We start from the raw sequence: 27,473 nt of genomic DNA on the forward strand, positions 1-27,473 counted from the left end.
AATGCAATTAACCATGCAAATTATCCAAGACAAGAGTAGATCATAGTTCCAGTGCTTTTTTTTTTTTTTTAACTGAACAAAAAGTTACAAATAACAAGATTGCGGAGGTATTCCATAATCCTTATGTCGCTCTCATTATATACACTGTGGGGGGGGGTTTGCATTAACGGGACATTACCGTGTTAGAGAAACAACTCGTAATTGTTAACAAGGACAATCATCGACTCTGGTGGTCTCCCTTTAGGTACACCATCCTGAAAGTTGTCTTATGATATGAACCGAGTTTAGGGACTTTCTTTTGACACGCTAACTCTATTGCAATGTGTCCATAAAGAGGTAATCTAATATATATATATTTTATATACTCAAACCAGAGAGAAGAAGTTCCGATAAAAACCACAGATGCATGGCAATTTCTTAAACAATAAATGATGGAAGAGTTAAGATTTGTCTTGTTTTGGAGGGAAAAAAACAACAACAAACAGATATGGCAGTAAAATCAATATCCAAACGTTAAGGCACTAGGTGGGCCAAATGCTACACCTGTTTAGTCTACAAATAATTTACAATTCAAACAGTGCAGTTTTACATTTGTTAACTTAATGTTTTCCTTTTGAACCATGTATCTATGAATCAATGTAAGGCAATACATTACAACAAAAAAAAACAATACAAGAAAAAAAAAAAAAAATTAACAGAATGTACCAAATAAACAGAAAAAAAATCTATTAAGTTTTAGGACTCCTATATGCCATTACAATGGAATATTCCTTATGGCTTGGAGCAATAAAAATAATTATAATAAAAATAATGCATAGATTTAAATGATGATCTTGCATGCTCCTCACTCAATACTCAAAACATCTAATACTTATGTCCCAATACTCTGTCCCAAACCTGATAAGTGACTTGCAGAGTGATAAGAATAAAGGCAAAAAGGCCAGAGATATTAGATAAAGGCATCAGTCATTTTCTTTAACCGGAGACAGAAGCACGCTTGCGTTTGGCTTCAGTATCTGTCAGGTGGGGGAAAAAAAATAAAATTACAACATTTGATATTCATTTTCCACCCGAGTCACTGCAGATCCGCAATCCCTGTATGACGGTACCTTAAACTGAAGACACACTTGCAGGAGTCCCAGCAAAACCCCCGTTTACCTTCCCACGGTCATCATAACTGTCATATAATATGAAACACAGAACGTCTCCATGACATGAGTCCCTCTATCCGCGCACACTGTCCATCTTAAGTCCAGGACGAGTGTGCCATCTTCTGGTAGAAATGGAGAGCTGCAAGTTTGTTGAGTTGAACGGCGGTTGTCTCTTGTGGAAAGATGGCAGAGCCGGGTGTTAGGCCTCTTTATGTCCACGATGCCTCATGTCTGATATGTGTTGCAATTTTCCAGCGCTAGATATTTATTGACATACTCTTTCTTTGCAATGAATTTTCTATGTAAATACAGGTTTCTCCGGGTTTTTTTTGAGGATGAGGAAGGAGGGAAAGTTTAGAGTCCAGAAAAAAATCCAAATGGTTCAGATGGTTAGCTGAAAGAAAAAAAAACAAAGACAGGTGTCCAGTAAAAGAGAGACATATCTTTAGCTCGGTTAGTAAGCCAATCAGAGTCAACATACAACAGAAAAGCCGGTTTATAGACACTGCAACACCGTTAACACCTCGTAAAAATCCTTTATATGGACCATTCTAACGAAGAGTTGCAGAGTAAGTCCATGTTAGTTACTGAACCCAACAACACGTTAGTGCCAATTAGAAAAATCCCAAGTGTCAACTGGAAAGAGCCCAGGAGTCAACCAACCAACCAGGAAGTGTCTCGTGTTAGAAACACCCAGTAATACAATTAATAAATAGACAAGTTTAAAGCTGAAAAAAAAAAAAAAAAAAAAAAGAGTCTAAAATCAACACTTTCTGAAGAAGTTCCTGTCAACAAGTGCTGGATGTTGTGTCTGCTGCTTGGAGGCTGGACTGCGCTCTGCTACAACACAGGAGACAAACAGCAGGTCACGCGACTGACTGGACCACAGCTCAGCCCACCAGATGGGATATAATAAGACTTCTGACTGCAGCCTCACTCACTCACTGCCCAAAACAACAGCACACTGCCTTATTGTATTTCATGCAATCAAGTGAACAAGACCATCAGCCACAAATTGTCAAGTTACCTCAGCTTTCCCGTATTGCTTTTAGGGTTCTTGCGGAAGGACTGGTTTGGTCCGCGAGTGGACATGGAACGAGGCGAGGCTCTGGAAAACGTGGATGGCGGGGTCTTGGGAATCTTCTTTCCAAGATGGCCGATCCATTTCTTCTGCTCATCCTGGGTCAGAGCCAGCAGGAGCATGTCCCGGGCAGAGGTCACATCGTAGTTTACTGTGAGGGGGGGGGGGGCACAAGGTGTTGTAGGTCAAGAATCCAGATCAACAGTCCAAAACCCAAAGACATTCAGTTTACTGTAAAAGATGAATTGACTAATTGTTGTTCACGATAGCTCGTCTTCTTGAAAAATGAAAGTATAAAGTGTTTGTACACCATCAACAGCCTAGACTGCCAAAGGACTTTACTTTTGCAAGGAACGATAACGTCCTCCTTTTTGTCGAGGTGGTCCTTGTGGCACTTGACGTGGCAGCGGCGACACTCCAGCGCCGGCGGCGGCTTGAAGACGTGCCACAGAGGCTTGGAGCAGGCCTCACAGCTGGAAGGGAAGTGGTACAGCGTGGGGATGAACTCGTGGCCTTTGTGTGGGAGACAGTTGGTCTTGTCGCCCTGAGGGCCCGTCTCCGTGTCCGCCTCCTTCCTGCACTCTCCCTCGTTGGCGTAAAGGATCTGATAACAGACGGAGAAGCAGGCCAAACGTCAAAACAATCTGCGCTTAAAAATAAGCATTTCTGTGGTCGGAGCAGAGCTTCGCGGAATCTGACTCGACATCTCGACATCAGAAATATACAGGCAGAACGCATTTATGAGAATCTATAGAGAAATCTGGAGAACAGGAAGGAGCCTCCGACCTGGAATATCCTTGGAATCTCTTCTGTCTCGGCTCGGTACACGTCTCCTTGTGTGACAGGCCTCACGTGAAACAGTTTGCTGCACAAAGAAGACACACGATTACGTATCAATAACACTGTAACCTTTACTAACATGTAAAACACAACCCCTGCTACATGGCCTTGGTGGATAATTCCTTTTCTCGCCGCAGACATTTTTAAGCAAAAATGTGACCGTCAAAAAAAAAGAAAAAAAAAAAGACTTACTCGATATCTAGTACCATTGAGGGGTTGGACAGTTCCTTATCCTGCTCGTCGTTGTAGAACAGAATCTTCTTGCTGCTCACCACCACATACTGTAAATATTAAACAGGACAATGAGAGGAAGACGGAAATTGCCCTCGAGGGGTTTGCGGCATTCGCAACAAACCGAAACGGACTTCAACGAAAAGCAGGTGTGCGGAGGAAACGCATACCTGCTTCTTCCATCCGTATCGCTTGATATTAGCTCGGTTAGGAATCGACAGCCAGCCCTCCAATCGGGATTCTGAAAAGCAGCCCAGATGCAACAACAATTACAAATCCATGCAATGAATGAAATGCACTGTGGAACAAAGGCCATGCAGTGTTTAAATCCAAACTCAACTGGGGGGGAAAAATGAAAAGTTAACTGACAAAGGCCATAATTGTTTCAAAAACACCAAGTGAACCCCTTAAGGAGTTCTGCCAGCGTTACGGTGACTGCAGTGATTAGAGAGGAGTTTAGACATCCCATGCTGCTACTTCACACTCCCCATGCAGGAGGAACATATTAGACACGGGTAAGTCCTTCTTACAGCATGTTAGCAGAGCGGAGATTATTACTTCAAATTGAAGAGTTTTTCAGCATGAATTGGTATTGATTTTCTCTGAATTAGCTCGATCACGCCTTACACAGAAACAACCATGTGCATTGCAGGTTATATCCCTCATTTGGTGCTAAAAATGATCATTTCAAGTGCATGCAGCTGAACATAAAGTCAAATGGGAACAGTGAACTAAGAAGGGCTTGTCAACTAAAGCGTGACACCGTGAGGGAGCTCTTAGTCTCCAAACGAGCAGTACTTCTATGTGAACATGCCGACAACAAAAGAAACAAAGAGTGTCAAGTGTTTGTAGTGCACACACAGTGCCACGAATTAAAAAAAACAGGCTCTTCAGTTTCAAGACACGTTTTGAAAGGGGCTGAGTGCGAGGCGGTAAACCTCACACAGGGCGAGGTCTAGTATGACGGTAACCTCTGATCTCATGTAGTTACTTTACCGTTGGAGCTGACCTTTTGTGACATTAAGCAAGTTCACTGCCAGCATCTTTGCATGAAAGTTGGCCTTGTTCTTTTTTTTTTTTTTTTTTTTTAGTCAGACAATTTTTTTCTCTCCTCTCCATCAGGCGTCTTTCAAAAGTCAAAAGAGAGGGGTTTCCCACCTCTGGTAACAGAAGACTTTTAATAAAATCAGGGGCAAAAAAAAAAGACACAAACACAACAGCTGCAGCACAGGCCAGGCAAGAGGGGCCGGCCCCCTCAGTTACTCACAGAGGGAAAGGAATAGACGTTACAAAGATAAGAAGACAACCGACTGGACATGAGGGGGAATAAAGAGAGAATGATTTAACCACAGACACCAGCTCATATGAAAACAGACCTATAACAAGGCATGTAAAAGATATACGTTAGAGGAAGGTACGATCATACATGAACAGATGTTAATCGTCGTACAGCAGTAGGTATGGCAACGTGACTTTAAAACTAAAACCACAGGCAGCTGTTCAACAAACACACAAGGTTACTAACACCGAATCATTACTTTAACCAGCCTGAAAGCAAAGATGAAACACTAATTAACAAAACTGTGAAACGGACCAACTAACAGATGTAACCATTCAAACCCATACACATGTTAAGTGGAGGCTTAACACTAGTCCTTGACATTTACATCAGTTTCCTCTGAGGCAGTATTTAAGTGTTATATAAAAAAGTTGTTTTTTTATACAACAAAAATGTTTGATTTTAGGGACCCTGTACCACCTACTGTAGCCAAAACCTGGGAAGTAAATGTGTAAAAAGTCTTAACCCACATATTTGATTTTTTGGAAATTTTAAAAAGATGTCTAAATAGTCTAAAAAGACTATTTAGATGTACTGTGTTCGCTGAATAGCTGCAGAGGAGTCCTGCATTTGGAGTAATAGCAGCAGCAGACTCCAGTTAGACCCTGTGGTGACCCTACCTGCAATGTTGCTGTCCGTCTCATCGGTCTGCAAGCTGGTGACACTAGAGCTATCCATGCGCTGCTGCAGGTCGTTCAGTTTCTCCCGAAGCTGCTCGATGTCGCTCTCCTTGCTGTCCAGCTGCATCTGCAGCTCGTTGCGATATGTGGACTCCTCTGCCAGTTGCTGTTGGTTAGCAGATGTGGTCAGATGTGGGTTGAAAACGAGGATAAAACTCTCTAGGGCTCTAGTGCTCTGGAACATCTTTAACTTACCGCCTGCATCTCGCTCAACTCCTTCTGGTACTTGATGGCCATGTGGTTGAACTTCTCTTTCTCCTGGTTAAGATCCAGCTGGAGCTTGCGGTTCTCCTTCTCCTTCTTCCGCAGGTCGGCAGTACTGCCCTTCTTCTTCTGGTCCAGCTTCATGTCCTTACGGTTCATGATCTCTGCCAGCTTGTTCACCGCCTGAGTTATCAAAGCAGTGAAATGGTTGGAAAGCATCAGTCACCAGTTCTCCACTGGCATTACCAGTGTTTGCAAAATACCTCCCCGGCTAAAGCTGTGACTCGTTACCTGAGTCTTCAGTGTGCGCTCCGTGTTGAGGACCTTCTCATAGTTGGCCTTGATTGTATTTGCAATCTCTTCCTTCTGAGCTGCATACTCTGTCAAGAAAAGGAGACTCAGCTTGTGCAACAACGTAATCATAATGCAGCAAAGAGAATTTAAGTTCAACAAAAGGGACAGTACCTTCATCCTGAGTACTAAGCTTCTCACTTAACTCAGCCTTCTCTTTGCTGAGGTTCTCCACATCTTTGGTCAGAGTGTTATTGGACTCCTCAAGCTGCAGAGAAATGGTTTCCACTCAAAAGTTAGACAATAAAAAGGCATTTGCATCTTACTAAATGTACAACATAATAAACATTGTGGAGGGATATAATAACAACACAGTGTTGGATTTGCATACCCGGACAATAGTAGACTCCTTTTCCCCGATGTCCTGCTTATGTCTGCTGGTTGCCTTCTTGTTCTCCTGGTTGAGCTCGTAGTACTGCTCCTCCTGCAGCGCCCGGGCAAGCTGCTCGGATTCGGCCTTGGTCACCGTCAGATCCAGCTGGGCGGACAGGGAGTCCCTTTGTACAGGATAAAAACAAATATGATTATTATTGTTGTTTTAATCCTATGTCTCTTCAGCCATTCGTTATCACAAGAAAAACTCATTAAACCATCAGCTGACATTTGTTTACATCAATAAAGTGATGGAACTGATTCTCTTACCTTTCACTGCACAGCTCCTGCACCTTTTTATGAGTCTCTTGTACCTGCCGGTTCCTTTCCTCAATCTCCTCTTTTAGTTCCTTGACCTGAGTTTTGTAAAGCGTCTGATGGAGGGCAGACAGATGGTTTAGCCGGCGGCTTTCACGTTAAATAAAGAGGGCCGAGACATCGGGGAACTGAGACTTACCGAAAAATACTGTTCGGCCTCAAGCTGGTCCTGAAGTTCCCTCATCTGTCCCTCGTTGCCTCTGTATTGTCTGTTAACACATCAACCAAAAGCATGAAGTGCTACATTTTCAGTTCTTTATTGATTCTATGTATCTAAGCTAATTATACAGCCCTTTTCCACACACCCCCTGTAGCAAAAACATAAATAGCACCACAACTAGCAGCACGGGCTGCAGCGCTAGCCAGCGGATTAGCGATGGAGTGGACGGAGCTGGACGCTAAACTCTAATCCTCTGATGTAAACACTGCTGCAGAACAGCCTTGGCGTGGTCACCCCCTAAGCCGGAATAATAGCACTATTTTGAAAATAGCAGGCAATTGTAGGCCAATTTACGCCTTGACTTCCAAAGAGCATTACTGGCCAGCGCAGCACAAACAAATTAAGAGCTCCAGGCTGGAGCTGCGGCTAATTCATTTCTGAGTAATAATAACTGGCACAGTGGTGTCAGCAACTTGAAATTCTCCTAATTTTCAAGTAGATATAATACAAGTATTTATTTTATTTGATATTACGTTTGTGTTATACACATTGCATGCCGACAAATATCCAATGTAATGTGATTAGAGGTTGGACAACAAATGCAGAATTACATGGAAAAAAAAAGGTGCAGAAAAGCCACTCACTTGGTTAGCTGTGCCAGCTGGAACTCCAGCGAGCGTTTACTCTCTAGCACCGTGTTGATTTCCTGTTTGAGCTGCTTCTCTGAACACCTGAGGCGGTCCACCTCCTGCATGCGGCTCTTCAGGTCGTTCTGAGACTGGACACGCTTGCTCGACTCCTGATCTCCCTGTATCTGCAGATTATTCACCTGGGGAAGGACGGCAAAAAGGCAGGTGAGATATATATCTCACCTCACAAGGCACAAAACATGCTGTACAAAAAGGCATTTAAAAAAAAACGGACTGCCAGAGTGAGGGGGTTACTTACCTCATCTTCCAGCCTCTCTTTTTGCTTCATCAGCTGCTCCATCTTCTGCACAGACTGCTTGAGGTCAAACTCTAACATTGAACACTGCTTCTCAACCTCCACGACCCGGCTCTCCGCTCGCATCCTCGCGCCGTTCTCCTCAGACATCTTCGACTGAACAGCTGGAGTAGGACAGCGACAGAAAAATGGTCAAGTCCTTGTTCAACGAGTATCCAAGTCCATCAACAAGAACAAATGTGATGGGAACAGGATCAACACAAAAGCAGATTATCAGTCGCTAATGAGCATTTTCCACCATTTTCTATTACTAAAGGCATACTCTGAGCTGTAATTGTTCAGTTCTGTAAATTTCCCTCTGTATTTGAAGCTGGAAATACAATGCGTTTGTGCATGGGGGCAATAAAATCCAGATGAAAAACTGAAATTTAGATGAGAATCAGTATTATTGAAAATAATGAGCCTCGACTATTAGCAGGAGAACTATCCTGGAAGAAATCCAGCATGTTCAAGGCAAAAAGGCAAGACATAATTTGGACAGATCATCATTCTGTTGAAAAAGCTCCCTTAAGAGTCTTTAATATGCAATGAGGTGCTGTCCTGACATGCTGCCCGCTTACACTCCTTGAATTAACTCCCACCCAAACATCCCCTGCAGGTAAGTCTGATCAGATGGTAGACAAGAAAGATGAAACAGGGAGAGGAAGATGAGGTCAGAAAGAAAGTAATTAGATACAGAAGTTAAAGTCGGATTGGAGAAAAAAAAATAAGGCAGCAAATAGAAAAAACAGAGGAAAAAAACCGCGGAGCAGGACGTGCTCCGACAGAGGACTGGCATACCATTCGTGGCAGCTGACTTGGCTTCTTCGATGGACTCATATTTGTCAGTGAGCTGTGCCCGCGTCACCCTGTGCTCAGTCTGTTCCTGCTCCAGACGCTGCTGCAACGTCTTCAGTTTGTAGTTCAGGTCTATCTCCAGGTTGTTCTTTTCCTGTGGGGGAGGGGGTAATGGCAACACAACGACATGAAGGCGAGCTGTCCCATCGACTCGGTAGAAAATACACTAAATAACAGCAATTCCTGCGATTCGACGGGGTGGAAGCACGTACGTAATCGGACAGACAAAAGTAATATACTTCTTGTGTATACCTTCTCCAGGTTATTGCTCCTCTCCTGAGCCTGTTTGCGCTCAGACTCCACTTTGGAGAGGCTGTGCTTCAAGCTTTTGTTGTCGTCTTGCAGGCTTGACATCCTCGCTGAGAACGGACGAGAAAGACACATCGTCACTTTCACGGCGCTTATGATATGAAACTGGCCTTTTTTTTGTGCAAAAACCTTTCATTCATATATTTCAATGTCAAGAACTTTTATCCACAAAAAACACCTAATACTTCTTTGACACTTTTTTTTTTTTTACTGTTCTGAAAGTGACTCCAATTCCCTCCTGCCCCACTAATTCTATGACTTTCAGACGTTCTCATTAAAAGATAACCAGCCGACGGATAAATCAGAGACTGATTTGACTGCTGTAGGCGCGGTCAGCACTTGGGCATGTCTCACACATCAGTGGGAGAGTGGGCGACGGCTTCTATTATGGGAATTTCTGCAGCTGTCTCAAAATGTCTGAATGAGAGTAAGATTAAAAGCTATTTAGAACCACACTGAGCTGGTTTAATAGATTCAAATGCTGCACTCTTTAAACTTCGCTACTTTAAACACCCTGGTCTTTGTCTTTAAAAAGAAGTTTCAAACAAGATTCATGGACCGTTATGGATTTTAGTGCTGCGTATGCATATGTCGGTGGATCACCTTGCAGCTCCCTGATCTCCTCAGAGCCCAGGCTGTAGTTCCTCCTCTCCGAGTCCAGGGAGCTCTGAAGGAGCAGGAGCTCCTTCTCCAGCTGGGCCTTCTCCCCGTCCGCACCGCGGCTCCTCTCCTGCAGCTCGCGGTTCAAGCTCTCCAACTGGCTCATGGACTTGGCCATCTCTGTGTGGCTCTTCCTCAGTCTCGCCGCGGTGTCCGACTCTGCACGCAGGAGGTCGTTGGCCTCTTCCATCTGTCAATCAGAACAGACGAGCGGGAGGGAAAATGAAGTTCAATGGATTGTCCTCCACTCGTCCAGACTATATATGTGTGTGTGTGTGTGTGTGTGTGTGTACCTGATTCTGCAGCTGGACGATCTTGTCATTTGAGGCCTGAGAGTTCTGGCTGATCTTCCTCATGTCTTCAAGCTGCTCCTTTAAAGTCGACACTAGAAAAAAAATAGATTGAAAATAAATTAAACAGGGCTTTATAAATGCTGCATTCGTGTGGTGTTGAAATAATCTGAAAAACTAGTACCCTCAAAACAAGAAATTGGAAAGTCTGCAAAATGTTGCTACACGACGTGCTGAATAAACGTCAATTACGCAGAAACATGGCGGACGAAATGTAATGTTGGGTTGTTGGTAAGAAACGTTTTATTTATTCAAATGTTGCGTGTCAATTCTTTGCTTTCATATAATTCGTATTATGGGATTAGGTTGTAACCATTAGTTGCTTTCCAGATAGAGTAAGTGAATGGGACCATCCGAGGAGCACATGAATGCACCATCAGCTCCTATTTTAAACCCCAAGCGAAGTCACGCTATACCAACTCTAACAGTTTGTTGCTTGGTAATCCACTTAGTGCTGTTTTCTGTTGCAAATCAATGGGAGACGCAGACGAACATGAGCACGGTTTAACAGTTAACTAGATCTGTAGCTGGTCGGTGAGCAGGATGAAGGTCACGCCAGGATACCAGCTAATTCCATTTGTGGGCAAACGTCTTGACCAGATCAAGGGATCCAGAGAGCATCAACATGAAACAAAACTCAAATAACGACTGCTCCCGTGCTTCACTCTACAATTCTACTATAAGTGCACAGTGTTCTGAATCATACGTCAGCAGCACCTCATTATCTTTACCCTCATTCTCCAAATTGCGCCTCTTCTCTGCGTCCTGGTCAGCTTTTCTTTGGTACTCTGTGAATCTGTGCTGCAGCATGATCTTGTCCTTCTCCAGCAGAGACACGCTGCCCTCCGCACTCTTCCTCAGGTTTGCCTGTGGCAAGGAACAACAGAGCAGCTGTGATGTGGCAGGAAGAAACCAGCTCGTAATCTAACCCCGCCACAGTAATACTGTACATTCAACTCCATCGTCACACTCTTTAGATGCAGTTTACTTTTATGGAGATAATTGCAATTAAAGCAGCAAATATCACAACAAATAAATCAGCATTTAACCTCTTCATCCAGTTCCTTTATGATCTTGTCGATCTTGGTGTTTGACGTCCTGGGGAGAACAAAACAATACATAACTACATTGAATATCTCTTGAATAAAAAGTGTACAAAAATCTGGTTTACTCTTTATAAACATGTAACAATACACATGCAATCAGGGGGAAAAGAACGCGTCGGCATCGTGACATGATAACATATCTATGGCCCATTTTGCATTTGCAAATATCAAAATTTAACTAGAAACAATAATTACTTTATTTAGAAGTAAATGTGTGTCTTCTCACTAATCCTCCCTCTGTGATGCTGTTGTCTGTCTACAACACCAAAGAATTTGCATCCGCTCTGTGCTTTGACTATGTAAGCAGCTTCCTTCTTGTGATGAATACAATTCTTGTTTCAATACCTGCATTTCTGCTCCAACTCATCCTTCAGCTGCATCTCACTGTGGAGCTGCTCCTCCAGCTGGTAAATCCTTTTCTGCAGGTTCTCCAGCTAAAACAGACATTAAAACAATCTTAGATCTTCATAGTTACAGACAAATATTGCAGATTCCTGCATTAAGGGAAATCTAATAAATTGGCAGATCTCCAAAAGTCTTCCACTTACATGACTCTTGTCTTCCTTTGTGGAGCTGCTACGTTTGTCACTGGCCTTCGTGGCGGCGCTGGAGCTGCGCTTAAGGCTGGAAACAGAAGACATTTAATTACCGAAACATAATCACAACAGTTATATTAAAACCTCTCCTGAAAACTAAACACTACCACTGCTTCTTCACAGAACAATTAAGCAATGTTCTTAACTACAGGAGCATTTACAGGCAACCCGGAGAGTTAATATATCTGACATTTGCTCCAACATAAGGTATTCAAACAATGTTTACTATGACAAACTGAGTTCCACCATGAAAAAGGTTTATTGCTCCTGAAGTCACAAGTCATCTTAAAAGGGCCCATTTTAAAAATGCTTCCTTTGGTCTAAGAAAATTGAACCAACAATCCTTCACGTTGATTATGAACGCGTCTGGCGGACTCACTGCTGACTGCTGTAGTAAGTGAAGCCGACGAAGGGGAGCTGGTTGCCCACAAAGGCCTTTGGTATGGGGAAGGTCTCCTCCTCTCCCCGATCCTCCTCGATGTCATCGAAGTTACTGGTGTCCACGTCACTGCTCAGCTCAGGCACTACTGGGGCAGCCGCTACACAAGGCGCGACAAGATGGAAGATTCGTAAACAGACAAACGGGGCCAGCAGTTCATTACATATAATAAGTGTGTTAATGGCATCGCCCATGATTCAGCCAAAATGTAAAAGCACAGATTACAGAAGAGAGTCCTGAAATGATTGGCAAGTCAAGCTCTGTTAAGCACCAAAATTATTATTCTTTATCAATACTTACACATTATACATGCATGTATCTGTAATTTATATGAAAGCTCACTTAATCCAAATCATGTAAAACATATTCGTTGACTTTGACTCATTTTCTCTTTTCAATAGATTATTATTTTCTAATCTGCCATAACTGGATTATGAAGTAGATTACCTTCCAGATAGATAAAAAGATACAGAAACATGTGTTCAGCTTTTCCCTGGATCACAGAGTAAACAAGGGAAACCAGCCAGTTAGCAGAGCCGGCCAGCCAGTGGAACGACAGAGTAGGCCAACACTAAAGTGCTGACTGCAGCCTAGTAAAGTATTAAATATAAAGCCACTAAAGAACTGACTATAGCTCCTGGATTTAGCCCTCCATTTCTAATCTCTCTCTGCTCCAGTGTCAACCCCGGAGCATTAACATTTGCCATGGACTGCTCCTCCCCTCTCCCCCCCCCCTCGTTGGCCTCAAAAAGGGCTGTGCTGCCAATTATTCCTCTGAGCAGGAATCACGTTTAGTCTCGGAGAGGATACTGAATGAATGGCTCGTCTACAAGAATTTCCTGCAAATGTCTGTGTAGTAGGTCAAATGGAAAAACATGATCGCTGGCTACACGATTAAAGGAACAGGGAGCCGAATGCCAAATGAAACGGGAGGTGTGAAAGTAATCCGTAATGTTAACGGCAAAAGTGTTCTTACTGTCTCTGATGTTCTCCCACGTCCACTGGTCATTCTTGAAGAAAGGATGCCTCTTGATCTCATCTACGCCATTACGGCCAAGGCGGACTTCCCTGTAGGGGGGTGAGGAAGGACAAGTTTGATTCTTGATCATGTCAACGGTTATGTGCGGCAGAAGCCGTTCTTAAATATCTCAAAGAGCTATATCTTCTACGTTATTACGTGCACGTCAATCAAGATTCCTTCCACCGTCAATGCCCAAACACGGAGAGGGTGTAATGATAAGAGCCCACCCTAAGTGCTCAGTGTGTCGCTATCTAACCTGTCAGTGAGGAAAGCACAGATGAGATTCTTGGCGTCATTGGAGATGTCGCTGTCGTCGGGGAAGGTCAGGGCATTCTTGTGGTTCATAATTTTGCTGTAGGTCCCCACCAGGGAGTCCGCGTAGAAGGGAGTGTCGCCTGAGCACAAACAAGAGCCGTGGGTCACTGTTATGTCCACATAACAAACATTCTGAGCAGGAACATCTTTTACAACGGAGGGAAAGGTAGAAACCATTCAAGGCTTTCGTCGTTCTTGACCTTCAACTTCATTTTGTCGATAAGATTTACGACATAACAACATAAACCCTGACGGGAAATAGCTTATCAAAAACTCACCAACTAGCATCTCGTACAGGAACACTCCCACTGACCACCAGTCACACTCTCTGCCGTAATAGCCGTCTCCTCCTTGGGATTTCAGTACCTCGGGCGAAATGTAGTCTGGAGTTCCCACTGCTGTGTCACATCGTACCATACCGTCCTGAAGAGGAGAGACATTTTTTTAAATCATCACAAGTTTGTTAGTTTTTTAAAGAAATAAATGAATTATCAGTCTAGCTACAAATGTTATCACCACATACATTGTAAATATTAATATTATGGTGACAGAAATGAAATGTGACACCTTGTTCATTTTCATGCAGGTCCCGAAGTCTGCCAGTTTTAAATGGCCTGCTATGTCCAGCAGCATGTTATCGGGCTTCACATCCCTGAGAAGGCAAAAAACACAGCGACATCAAACGCATGTACAACACCCCAAAACAAGACACAAAACTCAAGCATACAATAAACTAATTCACTTTGCATGCGCTTATGTGCACCGTTAGAGGTTAGAGCTGCTTGAGGGGAAATAAAGCTCTCCAATTGAGAAGTGTCTGAAGGTGCAGCAGGCAGCTGTAATGAGGCATGAAAGTAGACCCAAGAGAGCGGAGGATACGTTTACTTGAAAATTCCTTTCACTGCAACAGAGAGCTATTTAATGCAACCGTCATGGTGGGAATCGTCGACCATCGCAGCTGTGCACAGAGCTTAGTGTGTAGAATAATATCCGTGAGCATTTTAGAATAGTTTAAAAAGTTGTCACGGCAGAAGTTATAATATTATATAAATGTGGCTAGTCATTTTAGAACATTTTAACAGGTTTGAGATACAGGTTGATACACTAAATAATAAACTGGGATAAAAACACATGCTATTTAACATTCTAATGTTGGAGGAGCATTAGTTTTGAGTCCCTAAAACAAAGCAGTAATGACAGCTGCATGACACCTATAGTTAGAAGAACACTAGCAAGGAACTAGCATTCATGCTAAAACCAGAACCTCTGACCCTGGACTTCCTGGTTATTATAAAGCCCCCTTAGATCATAGGTCGCTAGCTACCACTCCTTCTAGATCCTACTGCATATCTCAGTTGTCAAGACCCATAAAAGATAAATGGTTTTACACCCTCCCTTTGAAAGAGGTTTCAGAGGCCATTCCAAACAGACTATGAAACCTTAACGGCCTCACATGAGTCAGAAATAGCATTTTCCATTAAAGATTAATCAAATATCAACGTGTTTGACTAAAAGCAAAAGGAGACGTGGGGAAGTTCACCTGTGAATGAAGCCCATGGAGTGGATCCCGTCCAAAGCCAGCACCACTTCTGCTGTGTAAAAGCGGGCCCACTTCTCTGGGACGTCATAGTTGCTCATCAAGTTCACCAAGTCGCCGCCCGGCATGTATTCCATCACCATGTAGAGGTAGCGGTCATCTTGGAACGCAAAAAAGAGCTGCAGAATAGAAGAGAGGAAATTATTCGTAAGAATACCCAAAAATACCAGTCCGAGCGAAGAGATCTCTTTTCACTCACACATAGTGCTGGGTTTATGTAGGTGTGGCTTACATAGAATACCACACTAGGTTAGGTAGAGTTTTAGATGCTTTTTGTTCTCTACCACATCGTACCTGCACCACCCATGAGCTGTTGGCAAAAGCCATGATGTCCCTCTCCTCCCAGAAGAAAGCAGAGTCCGACCTCTTGATCATCTCAAACTTGCTCAGCAGCTTCATGGCGTATACCTTGCACGTGGCTTTGTGTCTTACCTTTAAAACACAAAGGTGAAGTGTTGACAATCAATTAGGCGCACTCAAGTATTTCTCACACGCAACAGTGTTTTAGAGCAACACAAAGAATATTACTGAACTAATAGAAAACAAAATACTGACTATAATACTTGTTTATAGACATCACAAAATAGCTTTCTTACCAATTGCACCTCTCCAAAAGCTCCCCTCCCAATAACTTTAACCACCTCATAGTCCACCGCTTTCATGCGTAGATCACGGATTTTACTAATGGTTTCCTTGTCTGGGGAAAAACAAAACAAGTAGAGACAGATGTTAATAGAAAATAGAAGTTATAGAAGCTTAAGTTGTTGCACTGACTTTTAGTTAATACAGTACAAGTTGCCGGAGAGAGCTTGCAGAGGTTTTCTGTTACTAAAATACATTTTCCAGAGGTTGCTTTTTGTTTGGGAGATCAGCTACCCTGTTTATTTTTTACTTCCTGACATCACTTAAATGTTATGTTTACATATAGCAGACTTTCATATGAACATCCAGCCTGTTGGCAGACGGATCACAAAGCGCTGACAGTGCCTCTGCACAGCTGAGAGCTGCTGCTCAGGGAGAGTTTGTTGCTTACGGAGAGTCGGCCTCTCCCTGATGTAACAATGCAAGCTCCCTCAGGGGACACTGTAGTCACTGTTCAGCCAAATTTGGTCACAGTTGAACTAGGGGGGAAGGGGGGGGATAATTTTTCAATTCACATGGGTCATAACTCAATTGATCTAAAAATAAAAAAGCACGGCCAAAGTTGTTAGAATAAGAACATCTAAGAGCGAGTCATTTCCACTGTGAGCGTAGGTTCCTGGGATCATGAAACACCCCAGAGGACTAAAAACATGCGTTTGGAAACGGTACAAACAGGATTTGTCGTTGCCGTTACACAGACACACTGTGTGTATTTGCATGTGTGTGGGGGTGGAGGGCCCTGCATGTATACAATAGAGCAATCAGCTGATGTGATCAAGAGCAGCGCACAATGCATGGAGGAGAGAATTCAGAGTGAAGAGCCCTTCAGGCAATGCATGCTACTGAGGACCAGTGTCTCACATGACAGCCAGTCCATTAGTCCACATCCATCAATGCATTTCCAACACTCTGCCGCTGTATGCACGAGTACTGTACCAAGAGTAATTCAGGCCTAATGGCAGATTTAGCCCAGGGGTTTACAGTAGGCTGAGCTGATCATCAAAGTATGAAGCACTGACTTTTATTTTTTACTTAAAACTGCTAAAAAATAAAGCCCTGTAAAGACTGAAAGAGAAGTGACTACATGGACATGAATAAACCTCTCAGCCAGAGCGGAAAATCATTTCCCCCGTGAAAGCCGTCACTACCCGATCAATACGACACATGAATATGCATCTCAATAGATTTCAGTGCTAACTCTATTTACTGCGGAATAGGCTGCGTTACAACTTGCGAGTGGGAGTAAACATTTGTTGTTTAGTTTGCTTGCAGGTGTGTTGGTGAAATGATATGTTTGCCTATATGTAATTCAGGAAATTAAAGACGTATATCCCTCAAGATATAACACTGATGCTCTAGCCCCCCCACATCAGCTTTACAAGAACAAGTTCTGGGACAAACGCTGTATTATGATAGTTTCCTGGAAATGTGACCGCGAAGAATTGGGCAGTTATGCTAGATCAGTGAAGGAGAGCTAGATTCAGCCTCACTATCATCCCTTGGTAGGTATTTCAGTTATGAGGTTCCCCAGTCTGAGAGCACTGGGAAAAAGAGAAGCCACCACCATCGGCATCATGTGGGTCACCAGCCAGTTATGAAAGCCCCTTTGTTGGGGGACACTAAGCAGCAGACACCTATTGTGTCCACGCCTACATAGAGACGGTGACCCAAAAACGGCCTTCTTCTCTGAGCCTAGGCCTGTACACCCGTATGCAACGGGGTCTGCAAACACAAAGTGGTTTAAGTGAAAGACACGGAGATCAATGCATGATGTGAGCTACTTACATCTACTCAGAAAGTTGTCAATGCTCTTGTTTTTCCTCAGGGCGGGGAAGTCGAGGTCGTACACCAGCGCGTCCAAGCCGTCCTGCAGGCAGAGGAGAAAGGGTTAGCAAGCAGGCACACAGAGCTACAGCGTCTACGCTACACACAACATGTAAAAAGCAAGCTGTGGCCCGTCAGGCTGTTGGTCTCTGAAGAATCAGCATAAAGACGTCAGTGGGCGACTGGGCGCCAAGCCCGGATTACATTAATGATGTCTCGGAGGTTTTCAGCTTCTTGCAAATAGCCAGATTTCTGTGCTACTGTAAACATTCACTGTTTGTGAAAGTGATTAATAACAGATCCACTGAAGGATGTCAGAGCTTATTAAAGTTTAAGAAATGTTGCCTTAGCATGTCGCCCAACATAGAAAATCTTTGAAATCCATGACGTGCTTCTTTATAAGCATGCGAGGAATTAGGAAAAAAAGTTCTGCCGTTTCAAACAAATGTTCTGAACGGGCCGAGCGGATATCGCAAGCACTCCTTAGTGTTCCTGTAAGAGGCCGCAGCATCACTTAGTGTAACAAAGCCAACCGCCAGAAGAACTAAGAAAACAAGTGTGGTGTTAATGCTATCGACAGTCAGGCCCTTGACAGCGTACATCTGCTCATGAGAGCATATGCAGTCGGAGGAAGGTTATTATGTCTGAGGGCTGGAGTCAGCTGCTGACCAGATATGCTTTTATGAGCCATACTGAAGGAAAGCCTTGAGCAGTAAGCAAAACATGAGACATAGCGACAAAAGAATGTTTCACAGCTTTACTACAATTTGTGCATTAATATATGAGTGTCTCCCATCTTTATGTTTGAGTAATCATCACATCCCGATTTTAGAAACCGAGATAAACCCGAGTATGCTAGCTGGAGTGCTGGCTATAGAAACTGCTGCACGTGTAGGCTACACCTTATCCCGACCACTTCCTGCGCAGGCGCAGCTTCAGCAAAGTGACGAAAGAGAGTGACAAACAGTGGCTGCAGCGAAAGAGTCTCGTTACTGGTGCAACGAGGAAACTGAGTTTTGTCTTTTTTGTAATGAAAGAGGCTGCGAATCAACTTCGGCCCTGGAGGAACAACAAAGTCTCCAATTAGAAGCGTTTGTTTCATTAATATTTCCGGTCGCTCTCATCTCACTCACACACCCATTGCCTCCCAATGGCGCCTGCATATAGCATGCAATGATCAGTAAATGGGACACTAGTACAGTAGAAACCTCTAAAAAGTGAAAATGTATCACGATAAGCAGACGATTATTAAAACCAACTTATTTTCTTCAGTATTTTACATGCAGATTGTCATGTAATTGCCATTTGTATATCTATCACATTAATATAAAGTAATGCCATTAACAGCATATTAACAGTCAATAAATATGCTATTTATTGACTGTTTCAAGCTGTTGAAGGCTTCTAAAGAAAGCAACAGAAGAGACTAAGTGTGTTCGGATGACTGGGGCAGCAGGGTGGTGCCTAACAATACCTGAACAGTGAGGTAAACCGGGTGACTTCACAATGCTGTGCTGCACCCAGCGACCCTCGTTACAAACACTCTCCCGACAGCTCGAGCAGCATTGTCCCTGCTGGTAGTAAAAACCAGATTAACAGGACGGTGTTGATAAATAAGAGTGGAAAAAGACAATGCATATAAAACACCCTTTTCAAACGGTGATGTGACAGCTACAATATTGAGATTCCAAGCACTACAAACACAAAGGACAGGGTAGATTGTCTCTGGCTGGATAGGAGCACAAATGCCACCGGCTGGATTTAATCTAATCTTCCATAATCCACAATGGCTGAATGAAGACAGGCACTTTAGCACAACATACTGTTATGTATTCCCTGTAGCGGGTGCGAACCAGATGTTGAAATTGAGCCTCTGACACCTTGCCAGGGGTCACCTAGCCTAGAGATTAAAATATTAATATTCCAGTTGATCTGGATCTAATTACCTTTTTTTCCCCACTTGTTGACATAAACTACATCATTCTACAAACCCGCTTTCATACCAAGAATCTTGTCATTCCTGTATCGCGAATGATGCTCGGTTAAATATTCAGAGGATTTCTTTTTTTGCGTCTCTGAGCAGAACAATGATGACACATGGTGAATCAGCAGCTCAGACGAGCCGAGGAATCCTCTTAAGTAACTCTGCTGAGGTCAGGGCCGTGTCCCCCCCCCCCCCCCCCCCCCCCCCCACCACCACCACCACCACCCATCAATGAGACATAAAACAAGCAAGAGCCCTGTGGGATGGGTGGAAACAGGGAAAAAAGGCAGATGGGAGGGGGAAAGGAGAAATGGGAGGTGAAGAATGGCTGGTGGGAAGAACAAAAGCGACGTGGACAGAATGTGGGAAATTAATAAGAGGGGAGATGTTGTGATCAACACACATGGCTGAGGTGAGAGCCAAAAAAACAACTTAAAAGTCAACTTTCTGGTGGGATAAGTTACACAACCCAGGCCATAGGCTGGGAGAAAGGGGGGCCTTGTTCGCCATACAGTATCCAACCAGCCTACACTGGGGAAAAAAAAAATTAAAAAAGCTGAAGAAGTGAGTCCTTCAGGACCCTAATCACAAGGCTCCGCGCTCAGCAATGCACGTTTGCATAACTTCCTGCCGCAGAGAACTCTGGACAGCCACAGTAACATTCCTGAACGGGACTGTACACGTCAGAGAGCTATTTTAGGTATGTGGCCAAACAAGTTCTCAACAAAAAGTGAAGGAAGGGAGGAAAAAAAAAAATAAATCCATCCCAAGTACAGAGTCACACAGTGAGCCTTATTTTCAATCAGCACTAGAGCCTAACACTATGACGAAGAGGAGGAGGGAGACGAGGGCCGGTGCATGAGGGGCTGGCTAGTCCAATGGTGGAACAAATGAAGGAAAAAACAAAGAAAAATCAGAAGAGAGCCATGCTAAGAGTCTTCTAACGCAACACCAGCGGGACAAAAGAACCCGGTTTAGTTTAGTTTAGACAGCGAAACACCGTGGAATAAAAAAAGAAAGAAGATTTGAATTGCTAATTAGAACAAAGCGGATTTAAGGAACAAACTGTACAACAACAAATAAGCAATCTGAAGCAAGAGTGTGTAACAGCTGTCTGTATCAGCTACAGGCCTGGGTATTGGTACGCCAAGCAGTATCGAAACGTCTGCAGTCAAACAATACCTGCAGTCGACCAGCCAATCACTGTACGCGTTCTTCGGTTCAAAACAGATTATGCTATTAGATCTATAGTCAACTGTATTGATTGATTGCAGCAGGTACAACCCATACAGTCGTGATTACCTCCCTGCACACGGCTCTGCACGCAAAGATTTCTGAGGCAGTGACTAGCAGCTAACGGTGCTAACAGTGTTGAGTAGCACTAACAATGGCAACAGTGCTGATGGCACGTGGCTGCTACGCTCCTACAAGCAGCCACTGTGTGACTGCATTTTTGTTTAAAAATATGAGGCTGGCGGCCCAGGATCACTGACAAAGCTCTTTCTTAGCTAGTAATTCAGAGTCATTTCCAGCGATTAAACCGTTCGTAGACGAGCACATCTACCGCACTTATTGCAGCTGAAATTTCCGAAGCGTTTCTGTCTGCTTTCCAGGCAAATAGAACGGAAAAAAAATGGGCATTAACGATAAAAATGTGCAGCGCAAAATGGAAAAGAAAATGCTGCAGTAGTGCAGATAAATAGAGATATACACAAGCTGTGTTAATGTTAAATGTATGTGGATCTAGACTTTAGCCTCTAAGATCTCTTCTTAACTGAAGGGACAGCCCTGAACCAACCGGGAAAGAGTTTACGACAAAGATAATCCAAAAAGTTAGTGAGAATATTTATGAACACACAAAATTCTCTTACAATCTACCCTATTAGAAACAAAACCCTGCATAAAAGTCACTCAAGTGCAAAAAGCATTGGGTGGTAGCAGTCCACAGGCTATGTTTTATTATGTGGCAGTCTTGGGGAAAAAATAAAAATATATATAGCTGGGAATCCAAACCAGAGCTTACAGGACTCCATGTTATCCGATTTCTGCTGATGCTGCTTCAGCCAGAGGGCGACACATATTAAATAATAATATTTAAAAAACCATCTCATCACCCTATTAATGAAATGTGGTAATTATATAAAAAAAACGCAGAAGCCGGTGGTTGACATTACATATGGCAATTATTTCTTTAAGCTTTAGGGGAGAGAAATCCACACACACACACAAGCTCTTTTCCAGACATTAAAGTCTGAGTTAAAATTTCCATGGGAGACTCAGCCACATCATCCCTTTCTGCATGCCAGCACAAGGCATGTGGACTGGCCTAAGTCGAGCCCTGCTCCTCTCACTTCCTTTTCTGCCACCTCTTTAAGACAATATGCTTTCCACATGTGAGCAATTGCTCAGACAGCCCTTCAGTTCGCCATGCAAATAAAAAAGGAAGTTCCATGGCGGGCCGGGCCCACGTAAGTAAACACCAACGTGATCATACGAACCACTCAGAGCGCTTCCTCGCTGCTAACTTTCAGGTACACGGAAATATATATGTACAAAACTTGGTTTCACTGAGAGTACAATTGTACTGCTGTACAATAATATCTACTGACAGAAAATCCCATTTACCTAGAAAGACTAAATGGCAGTGACAGTGAACCCAGGGGTGGCAAAACAGGGGCATTCCATTTCCTTATGAGGTCCCAGTGAGCGAGAATCACCGTCACAAATGCTCTCATGTCAAAATATAATTGAGTTATTCCAACAGTGGAGCGCACTCACGTGTTCCACTGACTGAGCTCGGGATTCTCAAGCAAAAAACTTGAGTCGGCCCAGGATTTCTGACCTCGCCCCAACAAATAACCGTCTTATTAAAACGTCGACTCGGCCTATTCCGACCCATCTTCACCGGGCAGGGTGGGGGGGGGGGGGGTTACAGAGTCCGCTGGAAGTGGGACGAACTAACTGGGGCTGGAAGCCCTTAAGAAAGGAGATGAAAGAAAAGCAGGAGGCTGTAAAGTTCAATGGGTGAATCAAAAGGAGAGAGAGAGCGTTCCATTATTAAAAGACTGGAGCATTTTAGCATGCATTCCTGCACATAATCAGTCAGTGGAGCTACAAATAGCTCCGCCAATTGTTGTTCCCTTAGCTGAATAGCTGAGGAGAGCAGTTTACAACCGGCAGCCCTGAACCTTTCTGACAATAGGAACGGATCAATAACCGTGACCGCAAATACATGTTTATCAACTCAAGGAGATTATTTAAATCATCATTAAATGTTTCTGTATGTTATCTATGAAAATAGCTGCCAAAGCACCGCCATGAAAGTTCTGCCACTCTTAACTCTTCATCAGTGTGACAGCCATGACTCCATCAATGTCTCCTGGGAGCTGCACTACCACCGGACAATAACAAAACTGGACAATATCACAATTATATGCACACTCTTTGTTTTTGTATGAATATGTCGAACGATGGCAAAACAAAGCAGAACCAGGTGACTGAACTAACCGGAAAACAATGGCCGCCTGGAGCGCAACTCAACCCAGAATCTAATAGCATGCTTTATCAAATGGACACAATTACTGGTAAGTATAAGAACATTGAATGCATTTAACAGGCGTACACAGAACCACCAGTATGGTCCTTCAAAGACTGATAGTGGGTGAGCTCATGCATCGCTGTTACTGAAAATTAGATTGAATATTGTGATTTGACTAAATCTTGGATTTATATGAAACAAAGCAAAAGTTGTCCCTCTGTCAACGCTGTGCAGATGTGTCTCCAAGTCAAGAACCGAACACAGACTGTAGCTTCATTATCAGTGCTGACAACACCTAACAGGTGAGGTTTGTCCATTAGGAAGCAAAGGTTACTGGGACACGGGCAGGCATGACAAAGATTGACTGTACTCCTCCAGGCTGTTACTCATGTTGGGCCACAGCAGATCGACTATGTAAGGCGATTTAGGAGGAACGCCGGTAAAATCATTCCACAAATCATTCTCATGACTCAGTTGTATGCCTATACAAGAGTTAGTTATGGTCAACATCTGGAGACGCTGGTTTTGCTTTCTATCTCAAGTTTCCTTTGAATGTCTGAACTTGAGAATTAGGCTGAATTTAGCTTGAAATGTTAAGAAAAAAATACATGCTACATGCTACATGCTTACTGTTGCAACAGAACAATAATTGGAAGGTGAAAGAATAAAAAACTAACTTAACGTAAACAAGTAAAAGCTTCACACTAGCAATTTCTATTCCGTAGCTTCTTTGCCACACAGCACCATTATTCAGTGATAAGCATCTCCATCAATTAGTCCACACAGATATTGTTGTGGGACGAAATCTAATTTGAGTGGCAGATGCCGGCAGGCGTTAACCTACAAATGTGAATTTAACGCGTTCATTATATCATTCATTTAATAAAGCATTCAAATAGATCTAAATTTCAAAGCATGAATGAATTAACACAACGCTCATTTTGTATCATAGCACCCTGCTACCACATGAACTGTACCACTTCACTGTTGTCGATTTATCTACTGCATCTTATTCAACTGATATTCTAAATCACTTCAAAATAAAAGCATCCACCCCAACAAGTACGTGCAACATTCATATCGTCAACCACTGGCTTCAAATCTGGTTTACTAGCTGAGCAGTTTCCTGCAATTACTCTTATTACAGATTTAGAGTCCAAATAGCAGATGAAAGAGGGATCAAGATGCACCCCAAGTGCAAAAGTAGGAACAAAGATAAACGCCGTTATACTTTTCATCTCAAAAGCAGGCAAAGCCCATGCAAAACATGTTCCAACAGATACACCCAACCATTCTAATATGCCAAATAATTACAGAGTCTACCACTGAGGGACACTGTGAAAAAGCGATTTATATTCCATATTTTAATAATTTGGCAAACACGTTTCCTCAATGCTAGCCTTCAGAGACTCAAACTAAGGCGAGCACGTTCAATCCAGACATTTGATGAAATGATTTGATGAAAGAAGGACACATGTGGACAATGCTCAGACCGTTAATGTCAGTGAGCTTTCACATCACAATGTCAGGAATCCTGTCTGCTCAGATTGGCCGGCCCAGAGCACAATCATTGGGGGGGGGGGGGGGCATCCAGATAAGGAGCTCCTCTCTCCAAGCAGGATTTATTTAAAGGGTGAAGATAAGGGCGACAGGGCTTGAATAGTGTGCTCAATAGGCCGGCCCAGAGCTGAGTGGTAAGGTGCAGGCCGAGTGTCACCATCACACAACACAGACCAGGCCTCTTATTGGAAGAATGTTTAGGTCCGACAGTGCTCTACTTCAGACTCAGGTACAGAAAAACGCAGCCAGTAAAAGGCTCGCATTGTGCATTCTGATGGAAACTATTACTCATAGCCAAGCATGTCGGCTGCTTTATGAGTTAAACGTCCTGATTCACGGCCTTCAAGAAACATGAGTCTTCAGTCCACATAATTTTGGTTTATGGGTAGAGAGAGGAGCCCACACCCAGCTACCTCAGAGCTGCCTGCCTGGTCTCCGCTCTCGCTCTCTCGCTCTCTCCAGACGTGCAGAATGGCTTTGGGACACACAGGGAACTCCGGGCCAGTCAAAGACAAGAGGTTATTTGATTAGCACGGAATTTTATTAAGCTGTGGGTGGAGTTGCACGGTGGCAGAGGGAGCCTCAGCAAAAGGCCTCCATTCATTGATCAGGCCAGATCGCAGAAGGGGGGGGGGGGAGAGGAACAACACCCTTGTGTGTGTGGCTGCCAGCAGGAACAGTCCCCATAGCTTTTAGCCATTAAAAAAATGCAGCGCGTGTGCACTTTCAGGTGAGTTTAATTGCCTCGTTCTGCAACAGGATGGGAGGTCACAGAGAGTAAGCAAGCTTTCTTTTTCAAAAGACAGCGATCTACACCAGCCTATACACAAACACTTCAAGTTGTGTGAGTGTGTGTGTGTGCAGGGTGGGGTTTTAGGACAAGCCCCCTTTCCCAAGACAGACCGCTTCCCAGACGTTCCTTTGCTTGGTAAGTCAGCCTGCGAGCTGCTAATACATTCCATGTCATACAATCAAGATACAGGAACCATTAATCAAAGAGATTGACCTGCTGTGAACAACACCTGGAGGAGTTCCAATGAAACTACCGCATGTAGGCAGACTTTAAACTACCGGTCATTCCTTGTTAATCTGAGCCGTGAACTCTACCACACCTGCAAACAGGAAAACGTAGAGTGTTCATCAAACCCAACATCTGACTGTGACTGCTCTCATGAGTCACTAAGAGCCCAATCCTTGTGAAAACACTCAGTGGCACTGTCACCCAAGCTGAAAGGATCCTGACATCAACAAACACTTCCTATTTGCTGCACGTAATTTGTTTAAAAAAAAGAAGCTATGATGGTGTTGCTTTAGGAGTTTAGCACGTGGCAGCAGCCGCCTTCTTTCCTCAAGGCTGGAGAGTCACATCAGGAGTTGTCGCCCATAGCGGTGAAGCAGCCGGCAGGTGTACCGATGCAGCTGTGGGGGCCTGCAGGTTACGACAGGCTTGAGAGGCAGCCTATCACTTCAAATGAAGCTGAGATAAGTCAATCTAGACAAAACAGCACACCTAACCACCAACTTCCCTGTGATCTAAAAACCAAGTGCACTAGTGGCATCATAAAGCAGTATCACACTGTAGTGGGTGGCAAGGAAATCAATACAGATGAGATTTATTAGCATAATCTGTGTTAACTGGCCCTGACCACGAGTAATCTGACAAAGTGTGTCTGCATTGTGGAGAACAGGAACCCGGCTGCCACCTGTCAGTCTAGTTCAGTTACCATTGTTGTTTAATTAGCTATTAAAGCTAGTTTTAAGTGTTAACTGAATACACGTCGAAGTTAAAAACATCTATCCCACTGCTAGCAATTACAGATTCATTGTTTTTGGGGCTGCAATGTTATGACTGTAGTATACCAGAGTTTGTTCATTGTTTTCTTTTTGCAAATGCTTAATATTTATATATATGTATAAGTCATCACACGCAGGTGTTGGGTCATGATTAAGTGCGTGTCTGAGTTTATATCGACACATTCCGTCAGTGACAATCGAGACGACTTGTTGGTCTCGGAAGAAAGAATTCTGCTCCAAGGAGTAGCCTGACCCCAGAGCGGTTGACTCGCTAGCTGACCTAGCCAAGCCGAGCTAGCTAGCAAGTTACAAACTTACCAGAAGACAATCCGTGTTTACTTCTGACTGTGGGTCCTTCAACATGGCATCGATTTTTTCAAATCGAGCCGCCATACTTTCCCCAGCAGACATGTTTGCCGTTAAACGTTCGAGTCGTGAACAAAAACAAGCTCACTGGCTAGCTAGCTAGCTTTAGCAGCCAGCCAGTAGCTAGCTAGCCAAAATGTTCCTTTTCTTCGCGTGAACTTTGCGCAGCACTTTAAAGAAAATGCATCGTTCTCCTCGAGCTTTCACAGACGATGAAACGTTTAAGGTTGCGTTGAATGTACAAAAGCCACATTCTCACGAGTCGAAAGAGGTTATTTTTTTCCCCCCCTCGGTAATGAGTGGCAGACAACTTCTAGTGGCAAAAGATAAATGCGGCGACAGATTAGTCAGCCTCCGCAGGATGCCACTGAGGATAAGGGCTTAAAAATGTTGGTGCATCCGAACAAAAAGGCAATTAAAAGTTAACCGTTTTTGTTTATAGGAAGGTTAGTCCAGGCCCGTTCCCATATCTGTGCCACAGGCCCTTGCACAGAAAACGACAATAGATTCTGACAGCTCAAAAGTAGAAGTGGTGGGAAAAAAAAAACTTCTGCTTCTTCCAAATTTCGATGAGTTTTAAAACACGGTATCGTTACGACGTCTAACGGCGGTCCTTCCGCTGCATCCCGTGCGTACTGTCATTGAGTGTCGACTGTTTCCCGTCCACGGTGCTCTATCTCCCGGGTCGAAGGCTTCTCCATCAACTTTAAAATGTGTGTTCGTTTTCGGAAAGAAAAAAAAACAGCAGACGATGCCCGATTTTCTCCCACAGCCTGACCAACATGTCCGCCTTCCTGTTCAAA

The 27,473-nt window shown here is 43.6% G+C and overlaps 1 protein-coding gene across 3 annotated transcripts; it reads right to left on the reverse strand.

Annotated features, from left to right (window-relative positions):
• rock1 (Rho-associated, coiled-coil containing protein kinase 1) lies at positions 1-27,473 on the reverse strand. Of its 3 annotated transcripts, XM_079173125.1 has the most exons (34): positions 26,623-27,473; positions 17,390-17,471; positions 15,559-15,659; positions 15,257-15,394; positions 14,906-15,081; positions 13,933-14,017; positions 13,644-13,788; positions 13,307-13,445; positions 13,006-13,097; positions 11,970-12,129; positions 11,543-11,618; positions 11,340-11,428; positions 10,938-10,986; positions 10,620-10,755; positions 9,832-9,923; positions 9,482-9,728; positions 8,822-8,928; positions 8,513-8,663; positions 7,676-7,836; positions 7,372-7,556; positions 6,707-6,776; positions 6,520-6,623; positions 6,209-6,374; positions 5,992-6,085; positions 5,818-5,906; positions 5,518-5,709; positions 5,263-5,428; positions 3,474-3,544; positions 3,265-3,353; positions 3,019-3,097; positions 2,575-2,836; positions 2,179-2,383; positions 1,922-1,991; positions 1-1,545 (listed from the first exon to the last, which is right to left on the reverse strand). In XM_079173125.1, the coding sequence occupies exons 1-33, from the start codon at positions 26,713-26,715 to the stop codon at positions 1,940-1,942; spliced, it is 4,143 nt and encodes a 1,380-aa protein (XP_079029251.1). In that variant the 5' UTR covers positions 26,716-27,473; the 3' UTR covers positions 1-1,545; positions 1,922-1,939. The 3 variants fall into 3 exon arrangements, with proteins under 3 accessions (XP_079029251.1, XP_079029252.1, XP_079029250.1); XM_079173126.1 differs by lacking the exon at positions 1,922-1,991; XM_079173124.1 differs by having other exon boundaries at positions 1-1,991.

The sequence above is a fragment of the Pholis gunnellus genome, assembly GCF_910591455.1.
Source record: "Pholis gunnellus genome assembly, chromosome: 14".
NCBI classification, from domain to species: domain Eukaryota; kingdom Metazoa; phylum Chordata; class Actinopteri; order Perciformes; family Pholidae; genus Pholis; species Pholis gunnellus.

Coding starts and splice junctions, on each gene's coding strand:
- rock1 (XM_079173125.1), bottom strand. CDS start 26,715: ATGTCTGCTGGGGAAAGTATGGCGGCTCGATTTGAAAAAATCGATGCC. Junction 13,446..13,643: donor CCTGTACGAGATGCTAGTTG/GTGAGTTTTTGA, acceptor GTTTGTGCTCAG/GCGACACTCCCTTCTACGCG. Junction 8,664..8,821: donor GGAGCAATAACCTGGAGAAG/GTATACACAAGA, acceptor CCTCCCCCACAG/GAAAAGAACAACCTGGAGAT.